Raw genomic sequence first — 26,387 nt, 5'->3', positions numbered from 1 at the left:
GGTCTCATTATAAACAGACCTTAAGACAACTTGACACGGAAGCACCTGTTACTGGGAGTGTGTGACCCATATCACGTGCTAAGAGCTCTACATGCAAGAAATCTCCGAGACTCACAGCCACACCACAGGTTCCCTACTATCACTGTTGCTCCAGTCAATGAATAAGAAATCTGAAGCACAGCGAGGCCAAGTGGCTTGCCCAAGGGCAAGAGATGAAGTCAGCAGGGCAGGACGCACGGGCAGGCAGGTCTGACCGCAGAGTGTAGACTGTGATGCCCGAGACAGTCAGGAAACGTCATGGGTGGACGGGAGGATGCACCACGTGCCTGGGAGCTCAGCATCAGAGAAAGGACCCCGCGCTGTGGACTCCTCCGGCAGAAGGGGCGGGGGAGGGAGCCAGGGCAAGCAGACGGGGCTAGGGGCAGCCAACCGAACAAGAGCCACCCTGACCGGAGCCTGTGGGGAGGGGCAAGGGAGAAGCACGTGCATGTGAGAGCGAGGGTGTGTGTGTCTGTGAGTGTGCGCGGACTCGCGTGCAGAGGACCTGGCTGCCAGGCCTCACTGGGGGGCTCGCCCAGGATGTGCTGTGGGGTGCACGGCGCAGGCTGGGTGGGGATGGGCACCAAGTGAGAGAGACCGGGCAGGAAGCTGCTGCCTTCGCTGGGTTGGAAGAGATGGGCAGTGAGTGTCGGCGTCAGCGCTGGTTGAAGCCGGGGACTGAGGAAAGAAATGCTGACTCTCTGGGATTGCTGGCACCTTCTGCTGGCACGCTGGGAAAGCGGTGGTTGGTGACCAGCTGAGCGAGTCTGGAGTGGCTGTGGAGCCCCAGAATTCGCCGGTGCCATTTCTGGGCACTACTATAAAGTGAGCTCTGCGTCTGCTGAAGTGCTGTTTACGAGGCAGTAAAATCTGGAGCCAAGCTGCCTGAATGTGTCCTGATTTAGGAACAAGATTCTCCTGAGAAGGGAGCTGTTTCAGGAAGACTTAGGAAAGCTGTCAAAAAGGTTAAGGGAGCTGCATTGGCCGGGAATCGAACCCGGGCCTCCCGCGTGGCAGGCGAGAATTCTACCACTGAACCACCAATGCTCCAGCTGAGCACTCCTCCTCCCCAGCTGCTCTGCTGCACTGGCTCTCGGTGACGTGGGCACGGCTGTAACCTGACACCTGGGATGGTCCAGCACTCAGTGCTGCTCGGTTCTAGAAGGCCAGTCCCCTGAGGACGCCCACAGGACACGTGCCTGCCATTCTGCTCTGAGGTTCAAGAGAAACCAAAGGGACAAAATGCTTTGGGAACTCTTTTGGCTCCTGCGGGGCAAGTTCCAGACCTCAGTCTGTTAGCCTTAAAGATTTCAGTAGGTTCTGCATCAGTTTAGTCTTTGGCTGATTTTGCAAAGGAGAACATCATCCCAGAGCTGATCGGGGACCTCTCGGTGAGGACAGAGTTGGAGAGATGGAAAAAAGTCTCAGAGTTCTACGTTTAGAGAGTCCAACTCTAGACTCCAATAGGCATAAAAGCGGTTTTCTTCATGTGACGGATAAACAAGACATTAACGTTAAAGGAGAAAAGCAGAATTTCCAAGGACCGAATAAACCACAGCTGGGTTGGTCTGAACCTCCTCCCCGAGAATGAGTGGCAGAGGAAAGGCAGGTGGTTCCTGAGTCACTGGATGTCCACCCCTGAGACTCAGCTGAGCCTGCAGACTCAACGGCCTTCCTGCCAGGCTCCACGCCTCTCTACCTGGGCTGCAGCTGAGCTCAGAACAAGGCTAAGGAAGGAATGAATGCTCTCTGGGGCAGAAAGGGCTCAGAGCTACAGTTCTGGAGGCCAGCTGTTGGGTTCAAACACCTCCTGCCCCTGGGAGCTGCCGGATGCTGGTGGTGGGACTCCTCTGCCCTGTGCCCACCTGCTGGAGGAAGGCAGCAGTTCCCACCTGCCGGGCTGTTTCCAGAGCTAGGGGCTGAGACTCGGAAACAGCCCTGGCTGGCTGAGGGAGACCCCATGTCAAGTTCTCCAACCTCTGGGCCCCGAGGGGCCCTCGTTGGGAGGTGGGGGCGGGAGGCAGAGCCCACTCACCGCTGGCTGCCCCCTCCTGCTTTGCTGCGCAGTCCTCAGGGCTGGGGCCTGCCTGCTTCTGCACCACTGGCCTGGGCTCGTCAGGCTCGTCATCCTCGGGGGTGACCAACTTCATCAGGCTCTGGTTGCAGACACTGGCTACCTCCTTGATGTCTGAGTGCGCCGATGTAAGGAGCGGCCGCAGCCAGGCTGGACTGACAGCCCGCTCTGCTGCCCCGAGGGGCTGCCCTGTCGCCTCCCTTCCTGAGGGACCCCTCACCCCAGAGAGGAGCAGAGACTCAGCAGCCTGGGCCTGGGCGAGCCGCTTAGATCTCTGAGGACGCGGCTGAGGTTCGGGCACGCGGTGCCAGCCCCGTCCCGGGCCACCTGGGCCCTCCCAGGGCACGCTCTGCTCCACCTCCTGCTCCAGGGCTGTCTGCAGGCGTGGCGGGTCCTGGGCCCCCTCCCCACCCAGGGTGACCTCGCGCCCCTCAGGGCTGCCCTTGTCACCACTCTCTGGGTTGAAGGATACTCCTCTTGCGGTCGTCGTAGGCCAGGCAGGGCAGGACGGCGGTCAGGATCCCTGAGGAGTAGGGCAGCATCACTCGGCCAGCCAGCTGGATGAACTCCCGCAGCCAGCACATGGCTGTCAGCTGGATCAGGTCGTCTGTGGGGACGGGGTTCCGGGGTGAGTGCGGCGGTGCCCCCCCGACATGCCCACAGGTGCTAGAGCCCTGCAGCGGGGCTGAGGCCTGGCACAGCTCCCAGCCCCCCGGGACTCCCACACTCTCGCCCTTTCCTTCCGTGGGCACCAGGGGGACACGGACGATAGTCCTATGGCTGCCTGTGAGAGCAGCCACGGCTCTCTGCCTTCCTGTGTCCACTCCCCACAGTAGGGTGCAGCTCCTCTCATCAGGAGCGGGAGTTTATTCCCCAACTCCCGGTCTGGGGCTGGCCTTGCGACACTGGCCAACAGAAGGTGGGAGAAAGGATGGTTCAAGCCTGGGCCTCACTGACATCTCTCCTGTCTCCTGGAATCCACTGAATTCACATGAACGCACCCGGGCTAGCCCACCGGGTGACGAGATGCTTGGAATGACTGTCACCGCTGGCCACAGGTGACAGCTGGACAGCCAGACACAAGTCACACGACGGACCGTGGGCCTCAGCCCACCCTCCAGAGGACTGGAGGCACGGGACTCCCCCCAGCCCTGGCCTGGCACAGGGGAGCAGGGCTGCCCAGCTGACCTGAAGCCTGAGGTCAGTAACAAGGGACTGCAACGGGAAGGAGTTACATTTGGTGGTGGTTTGATACTCAGTAGAAACAGTTATGCGACCCCAGCCCCCAAGCGTTTCAATTCACGGTGCTGATGCCAAGCCTGCCAGCAAGGCCTCCAGATATTCCCCCATCTAGGGCCAGACCAAGTGAAAAGGCCTCCATGCTGACAGAACCAGAATCTCTTCCGCAAGGCCCCACAGCTCCGGGACCCGCTGTCACACTGCCGCCCACTCCCACCAGGACTCTGTCCAGGGTGGGGAGAGGGGGCTTCTGAGGAGGAGGGCTCTGCAGGGCTGCCATGTGCTCACCCATGGCGGGGAGGGGCTTCTGAGGAGGAGGGGTCTGCAGGGCTGCCATGTGCTCACCCGTGGCGGGGGGGGGGGGGGGGGGGGCTTCTGAGGGGGATCTGCAGGGCTGCCATGTGCTCACCTGTGGTCTGGCAGTGGATCACCAGGATGTTGGCCATCTCAGCAAACTTAACACTCGAGGGGCTCTTCTTCGTTTCCTTCAGGAACTCCCCAAGGACCACCTCACACCTACAGCGAATGAAGGAGAAGGGAAATACCCCTGCCTCCCAGGCCGGGGAGCCTCCCCAATGCCGCTTCTGCTCTGCTTGGCACGGGCGTCCAGGTCAGAGGGACGACTTCAGAGGCTGGGGGAGGAGGCGCTCTTGGCGTCCCAAAGCGGGAAGCTCACATGCCAAGAGGAGAGTAAATCTCACGTCCTTCTGGAGCCTGTGGGTGTGGGGGGGACACGTATGCAGCTCCGTGCTCCCCTCACGTCCTTCTGGAGCCTGTGGGTGTGTGGGGGGGACACGTATGCAGCTCCGTGCTTCCCTCCTTACTCACATTTTCCGGATCTCTTTGCCATTGTCGCCTAGGATTTGGAAGAGCCCGTCCAGGATCTCTGGCAGGTAGTCCAGGAGGTTAATGTCGGGCACGGACTCCAGCACCAGGATCTGACCCAGGAAAGAGACTGTCAGGGAAGGTCACGGCCCGAGCACCTGCCTCCTTGGACCCTGGGGAGGAGGCGCCCTGGGGTGTCCCACGGGGGAGGGCGTGCCAGCTGAAGTTGCTTTTGTTCAGTGTGTAGGAAAGCAGAGCTCTCACCCCCAGGCAGCTAAGATGCCCTAAGGAGAAGGGAACCTATGGGAAAGGCAGGCAACTAGCAGGAGAGGTTGACTTCAAAGAGAAATCTGGGTGTTTCCAGAGACGAGGAAGGAGCCCCATCTGCTTCAGAGGTGAACGTGACGGGCTCTGGGGGCAGAGCTGAGGAAACGTGTTTTGGGATCATGTGCCAGCGTGGCTCCTGGAGGGGCAACAGCAAGGCGCCTCCACAGCCTTGGGACACATCCAGGTGGGCCAGAGGGCAGGCTCACGGGCAGCCAGAAACAGCATCAGGGCCAGATCTTACCCAGGAGATGATGAACTGCCGGGCGTACTGGTTGTTGGAGTAAATCCTCTCCCGCAACAAGGGGATGAAGCCCACCAGGTCAAACTTGTTGCTCTCTGTCACGATGTCCTGGGGGTCAAAGGCGTATGAGCTGCTGGGGGCTGGGGAGCCTGACCTGGCCGAGTGCCTGACTTCAGGGGTCAGGTGGCCACAGAGGAGGAGGACAGGGCCTGTGTCAGGCAGGCCGAGGGACAAGCAAGGATGGACTGAAAGCGGGAATCAAGGGGAAATGATGCAAAGAAAAGGCAAAACCCTTCCTACATCTCTGTGGTCTGGACTGAATGCCCAGTGAGCTGAGCATGCACTGCCCCACACGGGGGGCAGGGTGGGCCAGCTCGTGGGAACACTAGGGGCAATGACGGCTCTGTATCTTGATCCTGCTGCTGACGTAACTCTATATACTCAGAACTGTATATTATCTCACCTACTGTATGTAAATATTTTTTTTAATTAGGAAGAACATCCCAATGATAGAGCTTCAAAGCTCCAGAGACAGATGGAAGAAAGAAATGCTAGAAGTGGGGACCAAGCACTAATACCTTTAAGAGGCGGTCTAGGAGCTCAGATCCGCTTTTCACATTGGGGTCTGGGTCAGCAGCCAACTACGGGAGACACAGAGGCGGAAGAAGGATCACAGTCAATTTATTAAGGCAAAGAATCCACTAGAACCTTGGGGGAGCCTGTTCATGGATGGAAGGAAGGTAGGGGAGGCAGGGAGGCAGCGCGAAACTGGGGAAGACGCAGAGACGCGCTCGGGGGCCCTGCTCTGCTCAGGAGCCTGCAGGGCCTGCTGCCACTGGTCTCGTGGCTGCTTCCCGCTGGTGTTCCCCAGGGCGTTCCAGCCTAACAACGCCGGCTCCTCTCCCCACTCCTGGAGGAGGAGCTGGAGCAGTTTTGAGGCTGATTCTCTAGAAACGACTTCATGGAGGGAAACTCGGTGATGCTGAGAGGCACTGAGGAGCTAAGAGGGACCCCAGAGCCATTTTAAGCGGAGCTTTTTCCAGAGTTCCTGGGCTACGCTCACCTCACAGGGGAAATCAGTCTGCACTACGGACAGAGGAGCCTGGCAGGCTGTAGTCCATGGGGTCGCAGGAGAGTCGCACACAGCTGTGCAACAAGCAGTACAGAATTGCCACCTACGCCCTACCAGGGAGGTCAGTGCTCTCAAATAACTGTTTTCCCCCCAACTTGTGGTGGACTGATGCTTTTGTAAAATTCAGTAAAATCAAATTAACAGAGATGGGGGGGGAGCAAACATAAATACAAGCTCATTTTAAAAATGTATCATCAGATTCAACATACAAGGAGCGTCCCTGGCAGCACGTGCTTATCTGCTCCCCTGCCTCTGGGGAGAGGCAGCCAGCACTCAAGGCCCCGAGGGTCAGGCCCGGGAGGCGGGGGTGAGCTCAGAGCAGCCGGAGCGTGGAGGGCTCACCTTGCTCAGCCCATCGAAGAGCACGTTGAAGTGGGGCAGCACGGCGCCTCGGGCCACCTTGACGATGTTGTAGAGGGCCTCACAGGCGTAGTATCGCAGCCTGCTGTCGGCGTCGTTGAAGCAGGTGAGCACCGGCTCGATCAGCTCCTTTAGGTAGAGCCCCGAGTCCTGTGATGGGCGGGAGCACAAGTGCTCCTCAGACAGAGTCGGATTTCGGGATCCCAGCCCCTGGCTTCCCCGGAGACGCTCAGACCTTCGGGCTGGGCTCAAAGGCTCTTTGCAAGTTGGCCTCTGGGTTAGGGGCCACGCCCAGGAACCAGCCAGCAAGCCTGGGGTGTGCAGAGAATGGCAATGGAAAACACGGGTCTGCAAACCCCTGCTGGGTTCAGGGCAGAGTCAAGGCCACGGCTGGTGTGTGCGTCCCTCCAGGAGAAAGGCGTACCTTGCCCAGTGCGATGGAGCAGGCGGCCAGGCCGATGAGCCCACCTTTCCGGCTGTGGGGGTGCTGAGATAGGGCAAACTCCTGAGACAAGGTCTGGATCACATGCTTGATCTGCACCGTGTTGTTCTGGGCCACGAACTCTCGGACCAGCCTGGAGAGAGAAGAGAGGGTCTTAGGCCAGTGGGATCAGGCTGCTCCTGCTCCTGCTGCTGGCTCTGGGGCCTGGCGCTGGGATGAGGGGTGCAGAGGACCTGCTCAGAAAGAGCAATCGGAGTCACGGGTCCTGCCCTAGTTCCGCTGCTGACTGGGGGAGGCTGGCTTTCCCTTCCCCTTTTCTGGTCTCCGTTTCCCCTTATTGAGGATGGAACAAAGAACAGTGACCAACCCCAATTCTGAGAAGGCAGCGAATGTTGTGCTGGGGACCAAAACCTGCAGTGATCCACCGCTTTCATTCAACCCTTTGCTCAGCCCTCCATTCAGGCACTCAGGCGGTTCTCTGTCATTATTTCCGGGGACGGGGCTGAACTGGGCCCGTGCCCAACAGGCAGGATCCACACACAACCAGTAGGTGTGGCCGCAGCACACAAGTGTCACCACAGGAGCCAGATGCTGCAGGTAAGTCTCCCTGGGTGGCCAGGGCAGTGCCAACTGAGTCAGACCTTAGAGTCAGGAGCTGGCATTTTCCAGGTGAAGAAAGGAAGGCCGGGCACCTTAGGCACAGGGAAGAGCCTGGCTAACGGCAGGGGCCCTGAAAACACACGGTGCACTTAGAGGAGGGTGAGGAGCCCAGGGTGTGGGAGGAGCGGCTGAAGACAGATCAAAGGACAGAGGAGCTGGTGAAAGGTTTACAGTGATGGGGTGGTGCCTGCAGGCCTCTGTTTGGACCTGGAGAGGCTGCACCGCATGGGAGGGGCTGGTTTGACAGAAGGACAGCACCCCAGCTCTTTAGTCCGAAATAGGGGGCTTAAACATGGCGGAGGCAGTGGGAAGGAGCAGGGAGGGATAGTTTTAAACTAAACAGAAAAGCATTAGGATCCCCTGTAATAGGGGAGAGGACAAGGAGTGTAGAGACGCTTGTGTTTTAAGATGCCATGAGATGGATGGGAGGGGAGGAGACTGTTCCTTCATCAGGTGAGCGGGACTAGCAGAGATGGGGTGCCAGGAAAAGGCTGCATGAATGGCCTGTGGGGGGCCTCCTGCTTTGCCTGTTATAGCGTGTGATTCCACCAAGCCCCCACCCCCACCGCCCCTGGGGCCTGAGGGCTGTGGACGAACCAAGGGCCTTGGGAGGAAGGCAGTTCCATAGGTGTCCATACTTCCTAAGCAGTGCAATAAACCCGCTGGATTCCCAAACAGGGCTCCAGCCAGACGAGTCTCAGTGATGTCAGAGCTCTCTGAGTGTCCACAGACAACAGCCCCTTGAGAAAGGCCCTGCAGGTGAACCAGAGAGCAGCGGAGCATTGGTGGTTCAGTGGTAGAATTCTCGCCTGCCACGCGGGAGGCCCGGGTTCGATTCCCGGCCAATGCAGGGCTGGTTTTTTGGCCTCTTCCAGGCAGACTCCCTCAGAAATCCTGCTACAGGAGCCAGCTCCTCAACCGCAGCCAAGGCTGCTCTGAAACCAGGAGCACCTCCCTGTCCGGTGAGCATGACCAGTAGCTGGATTCTCCACACATGCGCCACTTCCTGGCTGCAGGGCCAAGGCCCGCCTGCCCTGCAGCTGTCAGGGGACTCCTGTGCACCCCCAGCCCCGGCCAGTCTCCAGCAGGAAGCTGTGATGAAGCCTGTGAGCTGTGAAACAGCTCTACATGCCATGTGAACTGGGAGTGGGGACCACACTCAGAAAGCAAGCCCCCGGAGTCTCATTGGGCTTCTTGTTACTGAGAGGGAAGGATATGAGCTGGTTTCTATCCTGATGGATGAAGGCAAATCAAAGACACACACACCCCCTCCTGCTCTGGAGCCTAAGCCTCTGTTTCTGCAGCGGTGCTGATGTGGCAGCCTCAGAGCGTGGCCTCAGATTCTGGAAATCAGCATGTGGACAAAGAGGCTGGTCCTGGGGTTAAAGGGAGGTGCTCACACAGCTGCTGACAGCTGGAGCATTGGTGGTTCAGTGGTAGAATTCTCGCCTGCCACGCGGGAGGCCCGGGTTCGATTCCCGGCCAATGCAGCAGCAAACATTTTTTTTTTAAATCATTAAAAAAAAAAAAAACCCAAGAGACTGGATTTGAGATTTCACACCACTCATAGCATTGGTGATACACTCTGAAAACCTGAGAATGACTTTTTCTAGCTTGATTTTCCACACCTGTCTCCTACATTCCACAAAGATTTAGCTCGTTGTCTTCTCATTCCTGAGGAGTCCAGGAGGTAGGGGTTACCAAAGCCACTGCAAGCAGCTGTCCTCCCACTCCCACCCAGACGGGCTGCCTCCGGCCTCTGCCTCTGAGGCTCCTGGGGAACCAGGCTGAGCTTCCGCTCAGCCCACACAAGCGCAGCCCTGGGACACAGAGTAACGTCCTCCATGAGGCTCTGGCAGGGCAGCCACAGAAGACTCAGCCCAGCCAGCAGCACAGCCCCTCCTGGAACCACCTCCTGGCCCATCTCCTTGTTTCAGGTCATAAACAGTCCCTGAGCCACTGGAAGGGGTCCCCCGGCCCACTGGAAAGCCAGCAAACGGCGCATTCCCTGCCTGAGGGGCCTCTGCTAGAATCCGGTGGGTGGGAAATGAGAGGCCATGAGGACTTTCATGCAAAAGAGGAAAGAAATCTGGTGAGGACCGTGCAACGTGAGGAGGGGCCAGGAGAGAAAGAGCGTGAAGCATCTCTGGTGCGGAGGGAATCTGATGTGGTTCACGAGGGGCAGCTTTTGAGATGGGTTCTGAGGGATGAGTAGGTGTTCGTGCGGGAGGAGGAAGCTCAGACAGAGGGAAGATCATGAGTGAAGGCTCACAGGAAGGACAGGGGCACTCGGCTTGGCAGCTTGAAAGGACAGAGGCGGGGGAGAGGCTGCGCCCACTCACGGGCTTGGCAGAGGAGGTGGCCTTTGCTCTGTGAGCAGCCACAAACGGTAGGGACGGTCAGCAGCGGCGGGCGGTGGGGTCTGACCTGCACTGAGGGAGTGCTGAAGACTGGAAAGGCTGCAGAGACCGGGCGCTGGGAGAGCATGAAGAACAGGTGCCGATGTCGGGGCAGGCTGGCAAGGGCAACGGGGCCTCCGGAAGCGGGAGCAGACGGACAACACCCCCTGACCCCACTGTTTGCTCCACACCAGCTGGAAGGCCCCTCACCCTGAATCCCACCAGAACGTAGCTCAGGGCACCCCAGGTCACTACAGACACAATGGCCCCTTCAAGTTCCAAGGCTCTGCTGTCTGCACCCCTGCACTTGAGGGAAAATAGTGTCCATAGCCAGGAGAACAAGACAAAAGTGGTTTCTTCTGGAAGGCAAACCCTGAGAACATGGAGAAGGCAATGGCACCCCACTCCAGTACTCTTGGCTGGAAAATCCCATGGATGGAGGAGCCTGGTAGGCTGCAGTCCATGGGGTCGCCAAGAGTCGGACACGACTGAGCGACTTCACTTTGACTTTTCACTTTCGTGCACTGGAGAAGGAAATGGCAACCCACTCTAGTATTCTTGTCTAGAGAATCCCAGGGATGGGGGAGCCTGGTGGGCTGCCGTCTATGGGGTCACACAGAGTCGGACACAACTGAAGTGACTTAGCAGCATCCATCCGCCTGTAGAGCACTGGGCCGGGCCCTTGGGGTCAGCCCAGGGCCACAGCAGGAAGACCTGTCCCACGAATCAGGCCCACACTCTCTACCTGACACACAGGGGGTCAACACAGGGCCGGCTACCTCTCCAATCTGTAGCCGGGCTACACGTGCAACCTCCCTGCAGCCAGACCCAGCTTCCTACTGGGCCTGCTAGTCTACTCCGTGGACACTTCCTGTCCAGGCCACCCCACAGGCAAGCTCCTGTCTCATTTGACAGCCTAGCCAGGCCTCAAACGCCAGCTCCAATCCACCCCTGCTTCTGCTGACCATCTCAGGAAGGACCACTCCTCCTCTGGATGTTGCATTCTGTGCTCACCACCACATCATCCAACGTCATGAATTCTTTCTCACGTGTTTCATGTTCCCAGCTCCACAAGCCAAAGGCAATGTCAAACACTAAACAAACTCCACTAAAGACAAAATCCTTCCAGCACAGCCTGCAGAGTGACAGCACTTACACAGGATGTGCTGGAAGCAACAATAAGGCTGAGATGAACACCTCTATTCAAGGACTCAACCAAGGACTCAAGCTATGAAGACAGCAAACATTTCTGAGAAGTAGCGGGCGACAGACAAAACCGGTGTCAATGTACCTTCAGCCAATAAAACCACAGACGTGGAGCCAAGTCTGTACATCAGCTCTGAGTCTCCCACTCATCAGGGCAATGCTCATCAGTACAATTCGCTGGCAATGGCAAGAGCTAGGGCAGCAACAAGCAGCGGTGGGGAGGGACGGCACTCAAGAAAGGGGTGCTTGATGAGAGAGGCGTGCTTCTGGACATGCTGAATCTTAGAGCTGAACGGGAGGGTCAACTTGGCAAAATCCAAACCCTTTAGTGGAGGAGGAAACTGAAACCAAAGCAGTTAAGGCAGTGGTTCTCAACTGGGGTGATTCTGCATCCCCAGGGAACATCTGGCGACTTTCTGGAGACATTTTTGGTTGTACTAGTGATGAAAAGCTACTGATGTCTAGGGGTTAAAGATCAGAGATGCTGCTAAAAACCCTATCATGCACAAGACAGGCCACCACAGCCAAGAGTTACCTGTCCAAAAATATCAAAAGCACTGAGGTTAAGAAACCCTGAGTTAAGGAATTTGCCAGCGGTCACAGAATGAGCATCACACAACAGACTATAGTAGGCCCTTACAAAGCTTTCTGCAGTGATGGAATTGTTCGAAAATCTGCGCTGTCCATTATGGCAGCCGACAGCCACATGTGGCTATGTGAGATACAGGCAGAATGACTGGGGAACTATATTAAAATTTTTTATTTTATCTTTAATAATTTAAATGTAAATAGTCACCCATGGCCAGTGGCTACCTTACTGGACAGGGCAGAACGAAACCCTCTATTTCCTGATGCTTAAACTGGCCTTCTTTCTCTTTCACAGCCTGCCTCTTCTGAAATTACCTACCCACCTGACTTTGTCACAAAGATTTGGCTGGAAAAAAAAATACATGTGTAAAATAACAGCATAAAAATCTCAATGTTCCCAGTTAAACGCCTTGCTTTGTAATAAAAATAACTAAGCAAAATGTCAGGTCATGGTTACACATACAGTGGAATGCCATATCCACAGTTTCAGATACCAACGGTCAACAGAAGTTCAGAAAATATCAAATGGAAAATTCAAAAATAAACAATCTATAAGCTTTAAACTATACGCTGTTCTGAGTGCTGAGATGAAATCTCGTGATGTCCCACCAGGACATGAATCACCCCTTCCTCCTGTATATTCATGCTGTATATGATATGCACCCACTTAGTAACTGTCTGAGTTATCAGATTGACTCTCTGGTACGGTAGTGCTTACGTTCAAGTAACCCTTATTTTACTTAATAATAGCCCTAAAGTGCAATAGTAGTGACGCTGACAGGATATTCTCTTACTGTGCCTAATTATAAATCATAAATTAAACTTTATCACACATCTGTAAATATAGCATATATAGAGTTTGGTGCCATCCAAGGGGTTTCAGGCGTCCACTGCGAGTCTGGGGACATATGCCCCACAGACAAGAGAGCGCTACTGCACACGTAATTAAGACTGCAGAAACAACAAATCATTCCTACTTCCACTTTTGGAGAAGGGTGATATGACAGAGAGAAAACAATCAGCCCTCTGAGCCTTGAGATTTTGGACCTGACTTCTTCATTTGATCAACTTATCGTCTTTTCACTTCTCAGAAAGTGGGTAAGAAATGATGCAGGTCAACATCCATAGTAAATTCTCACGCTTCCCACCTCCTTCCCATCGGAGATCACTCTCGGATTTGCTCGTTTTGGCAGAGACCACACTGAGGACGCATCATGCGCCAGGCACTGGGCTAAGCACCGTACATACACAATATCGCTTCACTCTCACCGCAGCCCCTTTGAGATACCAGGTTAAATAACATGGCCCAGATCACACAGTACTGCCCATCTCCTGCTGTTAAGCACGGCACTGGGGGCCTAAAGCTTGGGGCAGCAACACCGGCTGCAAAAGCCTGAGCAGCTGCCCAGAGGAGCGGGGCCCGCAACAGCCAGGACGGAGCCCCGGCTCCCGGAGGAGCGGACCCCGCAACAGCCAGGACGGAGCCCCGGCCCCACTCCCCGGGCCCGGGCCCGCAGCTCTTACTTCTCGATCTCCAGGGCAGCCACCTTCCGCTTTTCGTAGAGCTTGTCGTTGAGGGCGCGCACGATGTTGGGCGTGAGCGGCGCGAAATCCTTCTCCGGGTTCATGGTAACAGCGCAGGTGCGCCTCCCGAAGACCCGCGGCTCCTCAGCCCGCGGCAGCCGGGGCCGCGCCGGGGCCAGGGGCGTCTGCGGCTCCGCGCTGCCTCCGGCGCCGGCTCATGGGCCACGCCGCCCCAGCCCGAGTCTCGCGGGGCCGCGCGCCGCCTCGGAGCCCCGGCGTGAACCTCGTCTCCGTCCCCCTGCCCCGGGCCAGCCAGCAGCTCACGGGAGCAGTGCCTGCCGGGCGCCAGGGGCGGCGGCCATGTTTCCCGGGTCAGGTGACCTCAGGCAGCTTCCGCCTTCCGCCACTGGGCCCGCCCCTCGCCGGCCACACCCCCGGTGGGTCGGCTACGCCCCCTCAAGGCTGCACTCCCCGCCCCAACTCTGGCCTGCAGCCCCCCCACAGTATGGCCCGTGTTTGAAGCCTACTTAGAGCGGCACGTGTACCATGTACTCCGCTGCCTGCACATAATAGGCTTGGCACCTGGTGGGCTTCTGCAGACGTTCCTGAAAACGAAGGGGCTCTTGAATCGCTTGGCATAATTTATTCCACACCTACTGAATCTCCTAGTTCATTCACTTCTTTAGTCATTAGTCAATTTCTTATATGCCAATGTTACAAATTAGAGTAACGCCCTCTTGATTTTCGCTATATCCTAGTCACTTGTCAGATCAGATCAGTCGCTCAGTCGTGTCCGACTCTTTGCGACCCCATGAATTGCAGCATGCCAGGCCTCCCTGTCCATCACCAACTCCCGGAGTTCACTCAGACTCACGTCCATCGAGTCCGTGATGCCATCCAGCCATCTCATCCTCTGTCGTCCCCTTCTCCTCTTGCCCCCAATCCCTCCCAGCATCAGAGTCTTTTCCAATGAGTCAACTCTTCGCATGAGGTGGCCAAAGTACTGGAGTTTCAGCTTCAGCATCATTCCTTCCAAAGAAATCCCAGGGCTGATCTCCTTCAGAATGGACTGGTTGGATCTCCTTGCAGTCCAAAGGACTCTCAAGAGTCTTCTCCAACACCACACTTCAAAAGCATCAATTCTTCAGCACTCAGCCTTGTTCACAGCCCAACTCTCACATCCATATGTGACCACAGGAAAAACCATAGCCTTGACTAGACGAACCTTTGTTGGCAAAGTAATGTCTCTGCTTTTGAATATGCTATCTAGGTTGGTCATAACTTTCCAAGGAGTAAGGGTCTTTTAATTTCATGGCTGCAGTCACCATCTACAGTGATTTTGGAGCCCAGAAAAACAAAGTCTGACACTGTTTCCACTGTTTCCCCATCTATTTCCCATGAAGTGATGGGACCGGATGCCATGATCTTCGTTTTCTGAATGTTGAGCTTCAAGCCAACCTTCTCACTCTCCATTTTCACCCTCATCAAGAGGCTTTTCAGTTCCTCTTCACTTTCTGCCATAAGGGTGGTGTCATCTGCATATCTGAGGTTATTGATATTTCTCCTGGCAATCTTGATTCCAGCTTGTGTTTCTTCCAGTCCAGCGTTTCTCATGATGTACTCTGCATATAAGTTAAATAAACAGGGTGACAATATACAGCCTTGACGAACTCCTTTTCCTATTTGGAACCAGTCTGTTGTTCCATGTCTAGTTCTAACTGTTGCTTCCTGACCTGCATACAAATTTCTCAAGAGGCAGATCAGGTGGTCTGGTATTCCCATCTCTTTCAGAATTTTCCACAGTTTCTTGTGATCCACACAGTCAAAGGCTTTGGCATAGTCAGTAAAGCAGAAATAGATGTTTTTCTGGAACTCTCTTGCTTTTTCCATGATCCAGTGGATGTTGGCAATTTGATCTCTGGTTCCTCTGCCTTTTCTAAAACCAGCTTGCACATCAGGAAGTTCACGGTTCACATATTGCTGAAGACTGGCTTGGAGAATTTTGAGCATTACTTTACTAGCGTGTGAGATGAGTGCAATTGTGTGGTAGTTTGAGCATTCTTTGGTATTGCCTTTCTTTGGGATTGGAATGAAAACTGACCTTTTCCAGGCCTGTGGCCACTGCTGAGTTTTCCAAATTTGCTGGCATATTGAGTGTAGCACTTTCACAGCATCATCTTTCAGGATTTGGAATAGCTCAACTGGAATTCCATCACCTCCACTAGCTTTGTTCGTAGTGATGCTTTCTAAGGCCCACTTGACTTCACATTCCAGGATGTCTGGCTCTAGGTGAGTGATCCCACCATCGTGATTATCTGGGTCGTGAAGTTCTTTTTTGTACAGTTCTTCTGTGTATTCTTGCCATGTCTTCTTAACATCTTCTGCTTCTGTTAGGTCCATATCATTTCTGTCCTTTATCGAGCTCATCTTTGTATGAAATGTTCCTTTGGTATCTCTGATTTTCTTGAAGAGATCCGTAGTCTCTCCCATTCTGTTGTTTTCCTCTATTTCTTTGCATTGATCGCTGAAGAAGGCTTTCTTATCTCTTCTTGCTAGTCTTTGGAACTCTGCATTCAGATGCCTATATCTTTCCTTTTCTCCTTTTCTTTTCGCTTCTCTTGTTTTCACAGCTATTTGTAAGGCCTCCCCAGACAGCCATTTTGTTTTTTTGCATTTCTTTTCCATGGGGATGGTCTTGATCCCTGTCTCCTGTACAATGTCACGAACCTCATTCCATAGTTCACAGGCCCTCTATCTATCAGATCTAGGCCCTTAAATCTATTTCTCACTTCCACTGTATAATCATAAGGGATTTGATTTAGGTCATACTTGAATGGTCTAGTGGTTTTCCCTACTTTCTTCAATTTAAGTCTGAATTTGGCAGTAAGGAGTTCATGATCTGAGCCACAGTCAGCTCCTGGTCTTGTTTTCGCTGACTGTATAGAGCTTCTCCATCTTTGGCTGCAAAGAATATAATCAATCTGATTTTGGTGTTGACCATCTGGTGATGTCCATGTATAGAGTCTTCTCTTGTGTTGTTGGAAGAGGGTGTTTGTTATGACCAGTGCATTTTCTTGGCAAAACTCTATTAGTCTTTGCCCTGCTTCATTCTGTATGCCAAGACCAAATTTGCCTGTTACTCCAGGTGTTTCTTGACTTCCTACTTTTGCATTCCAGTCCCCTATAATGAAAAGGACATCTTTTTTGGGTGTTAGTTCTAAAAGGTCTTGTAGGTCTTCATAGAACCATTCAACTTCAGCTTCTTCAGCGTTACTGGTCGGGACATAGACTTGGATTACTGTGATATTGAATGGTTTGCCTTGGAAACGAACAGAGATCATTCTGTGGTTTTTGAGATTGCATCCAAGTACTGCATTTTGGACTCTTTTGTTGACCATGATGGCTACTCCATTTCTTCTGAGGGATTCCTGCCCGCAGTAGTAGATATAATGGTCATCTGAGTTAAGTTCACCCATTCTAGCCCATTTCAGTTTGCTGATTCCTAGAATGTCGACATTCACTCTTGCCCTGTCTTGTTTGACCACTTCCAATTTGCCTTGATTCATGGACCTGACATTCCAGGTTCCTATGCAATATTGCTCTTTACAGCATCGGACCTTGCTTCTATCACCAGTCACACCGACAGCTGGGTATTTTTTTTGTTTTGGCTCCATCCCTTCATTCTTTCTGGAGTTATTTCTCCACTGATCTCCAGTAGCATATTGGGCACCTACTGACCTGGGGAGTTTCTCTTTCAGTATCCTATCATTTTGCTTTTTCAAACTGTTCATGGGGTTCTCAAGGCAAGAATACTGAAGTGGTTTGCCATTCCCTTCTCCAGTGGACCACATTCTGTCAGATTTCTCCACCATGACCTGCCCGTCTTGGGTTGCCCCACGGGCATGGCTTAGTTTCACTGAGTTAGACAAGGCTGTGGTCCTAGTGTGATTAGATTGACCAGTTTTCTGTGAGTATGGTTTCAGTCTTACTTGGGTTTCTTTTACCTTGGGCGTGGGGTATCTCTTCATGGCTGCTCCAGCAAAGCGCAGCCATTGCTCCTTACCTTGGACGAGGGGTATCTCCTCACCGCCGCCCTTCCTGACCTTCAACGTGGGATAGCTCCTCTAGGCCGTTCTGCGCCCGCACAGCCACCACTCCTTGGACGTGGGGTTGGTCCTCCTGGCCACCGCCCCTGGCCTTGGGCATGGGGTTGCTCCTCCCGGCTGCCGCCCCTGACCTCGGGCTGAGGGCTGTGGGGTATCTCCTCCTGGCCGCCCCTGACCTCGGACGCGGGGTAACTCCTCTTGTCGCCGCCCCTGACCTCGGACGTTGGGTATCTCCTCTCGGCCGCCCCCCCCCGACCTCGGACGCGGGGTAGCTCCTCTCGGCCGTTCCTGTGCCGTCACTTGTACTAGTATTTAAAAAATATTTTCTCTCGAGTTTTAAAATTCCTACTTAAGCCTTGTTTACGCCCATAATGCTGGGTTTGAATAGTGATATATATATATTTTTAAAACACATAAATAAATTACAATTAAAAACCAAGCAGTCTGTCTATTGTTATCCAAAATGTAGATTCAGCTTTTGGGGGTTGTTGAGCCAAAAGGCACAACCAAGCCAAAGATGGGGAGAAGGAAGCATTTATTGTTTCTGTGACGAGTAACACATGTGATCTCTGCCAGAGCAGTGTCTCTCTCTCTCTCTCAAAAGCAAGTTGGGGAAAGTTTTAACCCAAAGGTACGTGGATTTTCATGAAGGGGTTTGAGCAGTGGAGAATTCAGCACAGAACTCAGGCCATGATCAACAACGTCCAAGCTTTTAGTTGATTAGAGTCATGAGGGTCAACATTATCATTCAGTTCTCCTCCTAGGTGTGGGCCTTAGTTTTTCAGAACTCGAAGACTGTTTCAAATTGTTATGTCCGTCCCTTGAGGAGGAACTAGGACTCTGCTTTATAGCTGAACTGTTTTTCTTGAGGCTGAAGAGTGGTCTCCAGTTCCTAAAAGTGGTTCCCTATTGTCAGTTGCCAAGAAAATGGGACTTCAAGTGGCTGCAAGGAAATGAATTTTGTCAACACGCTGAGGGAGTTTGGAAGGGAATCTCTCCCCATTTGACCCTGGAGATGGCTGGTTCATTAGCATGTGTTTTGAGGATGGAATTTTAAGAAAAGCGTTGCCAGGTATCTAAACACCTATAGACCTGGGCTTTCCAGGTGGCTCAGATGGTAAAGAATCTGCCTGCAATGCAGGAGACCTGGGTTCAATCCCTGGGTTGGGAAGATCCCTTGGAGAAGGGCATGGCAACCCACTCTAGTATTCTTGCACTTAAGTATTTTCTGGAAACCCATGTAGATCTATGCTTTCATAAATGCTTCTCTACCTTATGTGTAGAGGAAGAAATTCTTCTTGATAAGCTGGTAATTTCTGCCAAAGTTTTCTTTTAGATTTTGGTAGCAACAATTTAACAATGATTTTTGTGGTTTGTTACAAGATGTGTTTCAAAGCTGTAAGGTTTGCTGTTTGTTTTGTCTAGGAACTACTCATCTATAGAAAGCCTTGTTTCTCTTCCATCATTTCAACAATGTTTACTTTCTTTCATAAATGAAACTTATGTGAGACCATCATCAATTCTGAATGAGGCACACACTGAACCATGTTTAGCATCTGGTTTTAATTATTTTAGATTCAAATGATGCTCTAAGAAGGAAGTCGCTCAGTCGTGTCCGACTCTTTGCGACCCCATGGACTGTAGCCTACCAGGCTCTTCCGTCCACGGGATTTTCCAGGCAATAGTACTGGAGTGGGTTGCCATTTCCTTCTCCAAAGAAAGAAGGAGCCTCAGCTAAATTAGTTTGATTCCTGTAGGTTTGGATTCAAAGCACCTGCCCATCTTATCATCCGTATTCAGATTTACGGGAGATTAAGAACTGAAGTTAGAGAATCTTTGAGACTCTTACAGAAAATTAAAAAATTCAGGTCTTTTTTTGTTAACCGGCCAGATGGAATTTAATGATAACTCAAATTGCATCCAATATTTAAACACTAACAAAATGTGTACAATATAGAAAAAATTCAGACGTAAGAAATTGAAGGTTTAGAAATAAAAAATTTCATATTTATCTTCTTTTAGTATCTGTTCCTTGGGTGATACAATGGACTCAAGTTTCCGTTAGCCTTTATACAACGAGGGGGTGATGGTAATACACGCTTACATTGGAAAGCAGCTTGTACTTTATAACTGGACAGGAAAATCGTTTGGTGAAGGAGAAGGCCAAAGGAATCGTAGGCTGGTGGCATGGTACAGGCCCGCGGTTACCCCTGAGGAGACAGTCTCAGCCCCAAACCACCGTGACCACCTAACAGGACCGCTTTTCCCCTGGAGCCACGCCTTCCGGCGGTAAGTCACCGCAGCCCACCAGCCTCCGCGACCTCGTCGCGACCTCGCGGTTTGGTCCCACCCCGCCCATCGCTCCGCCCCCCGCTTCGATTGGCTCGTCTGTCCGTCACTCCGGGAGACGCTCTGGACCGCAAGGCCCTGGAGCCCGTGCTTGAGTCTGTGCAGTTGACCCTGTGTGAGGTGCGGAGTGGAGCCGGGCGGCTTGCTGGCGCCGGCAGCCTGGGTGGTGAGTGACCTTGAGGGGAACTGACGAAAAGGGCGGCCGAGGTGCAGGACGCCAAGCAGTCGCCCTGAGATGGGGGCTTCAGCCGGGCAGCTTCCCTCGCTGAGGCGGGCGCTCTCAGTTGGCCTCCTCGCGTCGTCTAGGTTTTCCCCGCGTCTCAGAGAAGACGCGTGCGCCCCGCTTCTGTCGGCCCCGGTGGGTGACTCCTCCTGAGGTTCCCCTTCCTTTCCTTTCACTAACGGTGCCTCTCAGCTTCCCTCCCTCCTCAGCGTGCTTGACACCCCCCTCACTCCCGACCGATTTCCTAATTGTATCCCGCTCTCCATCACCATCGCTGCCAGAAACTTTCTGTCTACCTTCGACAGGGTGGGAAAGACTCCTCAGCGACCTGAAGCGCGATATAAAGCGCTACAGAAATGTAAGCTCTTGTCCCAGTTGCTGACTCTTGATGAGGATAGATTCGTATCGAATACATGACTGTTTTGTTCTTGGTCGTACCCTGTTGACACATACATGTCATATTGGCGTTAGGTATACTGTTCAGACCTTGAAACGGAACAAAGCCAATAGGGCTGTCAAACGTGGAGGCTCGATCCAAAACGTTGGAACAACCATTGATAGAAAAGACTTCTCTTCGTTAACCTTGTGTGTCTTTACTATGATCAGACTATTCTGAAGCAAGCGGGAATGGGGAGGCTGAAGCAGTTACATTAGTGTTAACCAATCCAAACTTGGATTCCTCCCCCATGCGCAGCAAAGCTCGTCTCCTGACACCAGGTTGTGGTGAAGGAAAATGTAGCATTTGTTGAAGGCGCCAAACAAGCAGTCAGGGTAGCTGATGCTCAAAAGGCTCAGACTCCCTTGTTAGGGAGGGTTGGTGGGTATATGATCAGCACATGGACGTTTTTCTAATTGGTTGGTGGTGAGGTAACTGGGAGTCAGTATCCTTGATCTTCTGGTTCCAACTGCTCTGGGTCAGCATGCAGTTAACTTCATACACCTAGTGTGGGTTTTAGTGTCTGCAGAGTGGCTCAAAAGATATGGTTCAGAATATTATCTATAACCCTTAAAGAGAAACTGAAGGTTTTTGACTTTGTTTTATGACTGAACTATTATAATTTTCTCTTGCTCGATTGTTTTCTTTTATTTCTGTATTTTCTCAACTCTGATTAAATTTTGTTCTGTGGAATTCAGGGAAGTCCTTGGAGGCTAAAGCTTTGCTATAAATAAGAGGCAGTTAGAGGACATGGGCACGGGGGAATCTGTGCTGAGAAGGCCTGATAGGATCCTACTCAGGTAAATTAGTAGCGCAGCTTTAAAATGAGCACTGGATTAAGAATTTAAGAGAAGACACTGAAATGCTTTCTAAAGTTATAGGAAGGTCATTCACATGAGGGTATGGGCACACGTGTATAAGAAGTAAAATGATAAGATTTTGTATCTTGTCTTTTTGAGTTAATATACAAAGTAGGAGGATTCTTGATCAATACTGAGTTAAACAATTTATATGCCTTATTTTTTAGATGTTTTATATTAAAATAACTTTCATTGTGAAAAATAATGTGCCCTGAGTATAATTTATGTTGTATTCTTTTTTCACATTAGAACTTTAGTTCACCTAAAGCTTTGTTCTGTGCATGATGCGATAAATGGCTGTTAGTAAAGTTTTGTCATTGTTCTGTTGCTATTTGGAAAACCATGGCCCATGAGCCAAATCTGGCTCACCATCTGTTTGTTGTTTTTAAAAAATTTTATTTATTCATTTGTCTCCTTCAGGTCTTAGTTGCGGTGTGCGGGATCTTTCGTTGTGGCCAGTGGGCTTCTCTAGTTTTGGTACGGGCTGAGTTGCCCCTGAGGCATTTGGGATTTTAATTCCCCAACGAAGGATCAAAGCCGTGTTCCCTGCATTGAAAGGTGGATTCTTAACCACGAGACCACTGGGGAAGTCTTCTCACTATCTGTATTTGTAAATAAAATTCTGTTGGAACACAGGCACATCCATTTTTAAAATTTATTGTCTGTCTTCTCTTGTGCTACAACATCAGAGTTCAGTAGTTGTGACAGAGACTATATGGGCTTCAAGGCTTAATATATTACTGTGTGGCCATTAACAGAAAAAGTTTGCTAACCCCTGAAATAGGACATCCCTTCCTCACTGATTGGATAATGTCGTATTCCCACATAGCTTTGATATATACATGTTTGTTTTTGAGCTTTTCTATTCTGTTTTGTCTAGCTCTGCATATATAATACAGTGTTTTAATTACTTTAGCTTTAAAATAAGACAGTATCCCGTGGGTTAATTGCTTCCCTTACTCCCTGTACCAAGTTGTTCTTTACCTTATTTATTCTTGGCCCTTAGATCCTTCATACTAATTTTTGTGATTAGTTTATTAAATCCCATAAGAAATTTTTTTGAGGTTTCAATAGGAATTGCTTTGACTATAACATATTAGTTTGGAAGAGTTGTCATCTTTGCTATATTCAGTCTTTTCATTCATGAACGGAGTGTATCCTGACTGTTTTCATGTTTTTTAATGTGACCTTAAGATCGTTTCCTTTAGCGAAACATCAGGGAGATGGGCTTCCCAGGTGGCACTAGTGGTAAAGAACTTGCAAGTCAATGCAGGAGTCAGAAGAGGTGTGGGTTTGATCCCTGGGTCAGAAAGATCCCCTGGAGAACCCTCCTACACTGTTGTTACAATGTTCACATTAGAACTTTAGTTCACCTAAAACTTCATTCTGTGCATGATGTGATAAATGGCTGTTAGTAAAGTTGGTGGGAATGCAAACTAGTACAGCTACTATGGAGAACAGTGGGGAGATTCCTTAAAAAACTGGAAATAGAACTGCCTTATGACCCAGCAATCCCACTGCTGGGCATACACACTGAGGAAACCAGAATTGAAAGAGACACGTGTACCCCAATGTTCATCACAGCACTGTTTATAATAGCCAGGACATGCAAGCAACCTAGATGTCCATCAGCAGATAAATGGATAAGAAAGCTGTAGTACATATACACAGTGGAATATTATTCAGCCATTAAAAAGAATACATTTGAATCAGTTCTAATGAGGTGGATGAAACTGGAGCCTATTATACAGAGTGAAGTAAGCCAGAAAGAAAAACACCAATACAGTATACTAACGCATATATATGGAATTTAGAAAGATGGTAATGATAACCCTGTAAACGAGACAGCAAAAGAGACACAGATGTATAGAACAGTCTTTTGGACTCTGTGGGAGAGGGAGAGGGTGGGATGATTTGGGAGATTGACATTGAAACATGTATAATATCATATATGAAACGAATTGCCAGTCCAGGTTCGATGCATGATACTGGATGCTTGGGGCTGGTGCACTGGGACGACCCAGAGGGATGGTATGGGGAGGGAGGTGGGAGGGGGGTTCAGGATGGGGAACACGTGTATACCCGTGGCGGATTCATGTTGATGTATGGCAAAACCAATACAATATTGTAAAGTAATTAACCTCCAATTAAATAAATTTATATTAAAAAAAATAAAGAACCAGGAAGAAATTAGTCATAAAGAGAGAGAGAAAAAAGAAAGATCCCCTAGAGGAGGGCATGGCAACCCGCTCCAATATTCTTGCCTGGAGAGTCCCATGGACAGAGGAACCTGGCAAGCTACAGTACATAGGGTTGCAAAGAGTTGGACACAACTGAAGCGACATAACACACACACGTAAGGGAGAATCGTCTTAGTTTTGTTTACTTGTGATTGTCTGGTTTTAGAATTAGGACATTGCTGTCTTTAAATGATCTGAGATGTGTTTGTTCTTCTGTTTCTTGAAAGATTTTGTATAGGATTGTTTTTATTTTTTAATTTTTTTTGAATATTTGATAGAAAACACCAATGCATCCATCCAGGCCTGGCACTTTATTTGTGAGATTTCAATTAAATTTAAAAAATGAGAGTAGGGCTTCACTGGTAGCTAAGTGGTAAAGAATCCACCTGTCAGAGCAGGAGATACAGGTTTGATCCCTGGTCCGGGAAGATCCCATATGCCTCAGAACAGCTAAGCCCATGTGCCACTACTGCTGAGCCTGCGCTCTAGAGACAGGGAACCAAAACTACTGAGCCCACGTGCCCTAGAGCCCTTGCTCTGCAACAGGAGAGGTCACTGCAATGAGAAGCCCCCATGCTCTGTAACTAGAGAAAAGTCCACACAGCAGTGAAGATCCATAATAAATAAATAAAATTATTTAAAAAACTTTTAAAAATGAGAGTAAATTCTATTTGTTTCAGTTCTGTTCAGTCGCTCAGTCTTGTCCGACTCTTTGTGACCCCATGGATTGCAGCACGCCAGGCCTCCCTGTCCATCACTAACTTCCAGAGTTTACCCAAACTCATGTCCATTGGGTAGGTGATGCCATCCCACCATCTCATCCTCTGTTGTCCCTTTATCCTCCTGCCTTCAATCTTTCCCAGCATCAGGTCTTTTCAAAAGAGTCAGCTCTTCTAATCAGGTGGCCACAGTATTGGAGTTTCAGCTTCAGCATCAGTCCTTCCAATGAGCACTCAAGACTGATCTCCTTTAGGATGGACTGGTTGGATCTCCTTGCAGTCCAAGGGACTCTCAAGAGTCTTCTCCAACACCACAGTTCAAAAGCATCAATTCTTTGGTGCTCAGCTTTCTTTATAGTCCAACTCTCACATCCATACATGACTACTGGAAAAACCATAGCCTTGACTAGACGGACCTTTGTTGGCAAAGTAATGTCTCTGCTTTTTAATATGCTGTCTAGGTGGGTCATAACTTTGCTTCCAAGCAGTAAGCATCTTTTAATTTCATGGCTGCAGTCACCATCTGCAGTGATTCTGGAGCCCCCAAAATAAAATCAGCCACTGTTTCCACTGTTTTTCCCCAACTATTTGTCATGAAGTGATGAAACCGGATGTCATGATCTCTGTTTTTTGAATGTTGAGCTTTAAGCCAACTTTTTCACTCTCCTTTTTCACTTTCATCAAGAGGCTCTTTAGTTCTTCTTCACTTTCTGCCATAAGGGTGGTGTCATCTGCATATCTGAGGTTATTGATATTTCTCCCGGCAATCTTGATTCCAGCTTGTACTTCGTCCAGCCTAGCGTTTCTCATGATGTACTCTGCATATAAGTTAAATAAGCAGGGTGACAATATACAGCCTTGATGTACTCCTTTTCCTATTTGGAACCAGTCTGTTGTTTCATGTCCAGTTCTAACTGTTGTTTCCTGACCTGCATACAGATTTCTCAAGAGGCAGGTAAGGTAGTCTGGTATTCCTGTCTCTTGAAGAATTTTCCAGTTTGTTGTGATCCACACAGTCAAAGGCTTTGGTATAGTCAGCAAAGCAGAAATAGATGTTTTTCTGGAACTCTTTTGCTTTTTCAATGATCCAAAGAATGTTGGCAATTTGATCTCTGGTTCCTCTGCCTTTTCTAAAACCAGCTTGAACATCTGGAAGTTCTTAGTTCACGTACTGTTGAAGCCTGGCTTGGAGCATTTTGAGCATTACCTCTCTAGCATGTGAGATGAGTGCAATTGTGTGGTGGTTTGAACATTCTTTGGCATTGCCTTTCTTTGGGATTGGAATGAAAACTGACCTTTTCCAGTCTGGTGGCCACTGTTGAGTTTTCGAAATTTGCTGGCATATTGAGTGCAGCACTTTCACAGCGTCGTCTTCTAGGATTTGAAATAGCTCAAGTGGAATTCCATCACCTCCACTAGCTTTGTTCGTAGTGATGCTTCCTAAGGCCCACTTGACTTCATATTCCAGGATGTCTGGCTCTAGGTGAGTGATCACACCATCGTGATTATCTGAGTTGTGAAGATCTTTTTTGTACAGTTCTTCTGTGTATTCTTGCCACCTCTTCTTCATATCTTCTGCTTCTGTTAGGTCCATACCATTTCTGTCCTTTATCGAGCCCATCTTTGCATGAAATGTTCCCTTGGTATCTCTAATTTTCTTGAAGAGGTATCTAGTCTTTCCCATTCTATAGTTTTTCTCTCTTTTTTTCCACTGATCACTGAGGGAGGCTTTCTTATCTCTCCTTGCTATTCTTTGGAACTCTGCATTCAAATGGGTATATCTTTCCTTTTCTCCTTTTCTTTTCACTTCTCTTCTTTTCACAGCTATTTGTAAGGCCTCCTCAGACAGCCATTTTGCTTTTTTGCATTTCTTTTTCTTGGGGATGGTCTTGATCCCTGCCTCCTGTACAATGTCACGAACCTCTGTCCATAGATCTTCAGGCACTCTGTCTATCAGATCTAGTCTCTTAAATCTATTTCTCACTTCCACTGTATAATCGTAAGGGATTTGATTTGGTCATACCTGGATGGTCTAGTGGTTTTCCCTACTTTCTTCAATTTAAGTCTGAATTTGGCAATAAGGAGTTCATGATCTGAGCCACAGTCAGCTCCTGGTTTTGTTTTTGCTGACTGTGTAGAGCTTCTCCATCTTTGGCTGCAAATAATATAATCAATCTGATTTTGGTGTTGGCCATCTGGTGATGTCCATGTATAGCATCTTCTCTTGTGTTGTTGAAAGAAGGTGTCTGCTATGAACAGTGCATTCTCTTGGCAAAACTCTATTAGCCTTTGCCCTGCTTTATTCTGTACTTCAGGGCCAAATTTGCCTGTTACTCCAGGTGTTTCTTGACTTCCTACTTTTGCATTCCAGTCCCCTCTGATGAAAAGGACATCTTTT

The 26,387-nt window shown here is 50.4% G+C and overlaps 1 protein-coding gene, 1 long non-coding RNA gene and 3 other non-coding genes across 11 annotated transcripts in view; 3 read left to right on the top strand and 2 right to left on the bottom strand.

The window, feature by feature from the left end:
• VAC14 (VAC14 component of PIKFYVE complex) overlaps positions 1 to 13,422 on the bottom strand; it is a 76,423-nt gene extending 63,001 nt beyond the window's left edge. The window contains 9 exon segments of the mRNA NM_001082444.1: positions 2,075 to 2,227; positions 2,586 to 2,720; positions 3,762 to 3,868; positions 4,181 to 4,290; positions 4,746 to 4,853; positions 5,324 to 5,386; positions 6,220 to 6,387; positions 6,662 to 6,812; positions 13,057 to 13,422. Of these exon segments, the coding sequence (NP_001075913.1) occupies positions 2,075 to 2,227; positions 2,586 to 2,720; positions 3,762 to 3,868; positions 4,181 to 4,290; positions 4,746 to 4,853; positions 5,324 to 5,386; positions 6,220 to 6,387; positions 6,662 to 6,812; positions 13,057 to 13,160 (1,099 nt within the window). The 5' untranslated portion in view covers positions 13,161 to 13,422.
• Positions 1,016 to 1,086, bottom strand: TRNAG-GCC (transfer RNA glycine (anticodon GCC)). The gene has a single exon. It is a non-coding gene; the product is annotated as a tRNA-Gly (tRNA).
• TRNAG-GCC (transfer RNA glycine (anticodon GCC)) lies at positions 8,119 to 8,189 on the top strand. Its single transcript has one exon. It is a non-coding gene; the product is annotated as a tRNA-Gly (tRNA).
• TRNAG-GCC (transfer RNA glycine (anticodon GCC)) lies at positions 8,759 to 8,829 on the top strand. The gene has a single exon. It is a non-coding gene; the product is annotated as a tRNA-Gly (tRNA).
• A 6,182-nt stretch (positions 13,423 to 19,604) lies between the features above and the next one.
• The window catches only part of LOC101902469 (uncharacterized), an 85,120-nt gene continuing 78,337 nt past the window's right edge, over positions 19,605 to 26,387 (top strand). For all 7 annotated transcript variants that reach the window (XR_812530.4, XR_009491254.1, XR_009491253.1 and 4 more), the window contains exon 1: positions 19,605 to 19,677. This is a non-coding gene — a long non-coding RNA (uncharacterized lncRNA). The remainder of the gene's footprint in view (positions 19,678 to 26,387) is intronic.

This window comes from Bos taurus, chromosome 18, assembly GCF_002263795.3.
Source record: "Bos taurus isolate L1 Dominette 01449 registration number 42190680 breed Hereford chromosome 18, ARS-UCD2.0, whole genome shotgun sequence".
NCBI lineage: Eukaryota > Metazoa > Chordata > Mammalia > Artiodactyla > Bovidae > Bos > Bos taurus.
This window is presented reverse-complemented; position numbering and strand designations above follow the sequence as displayed.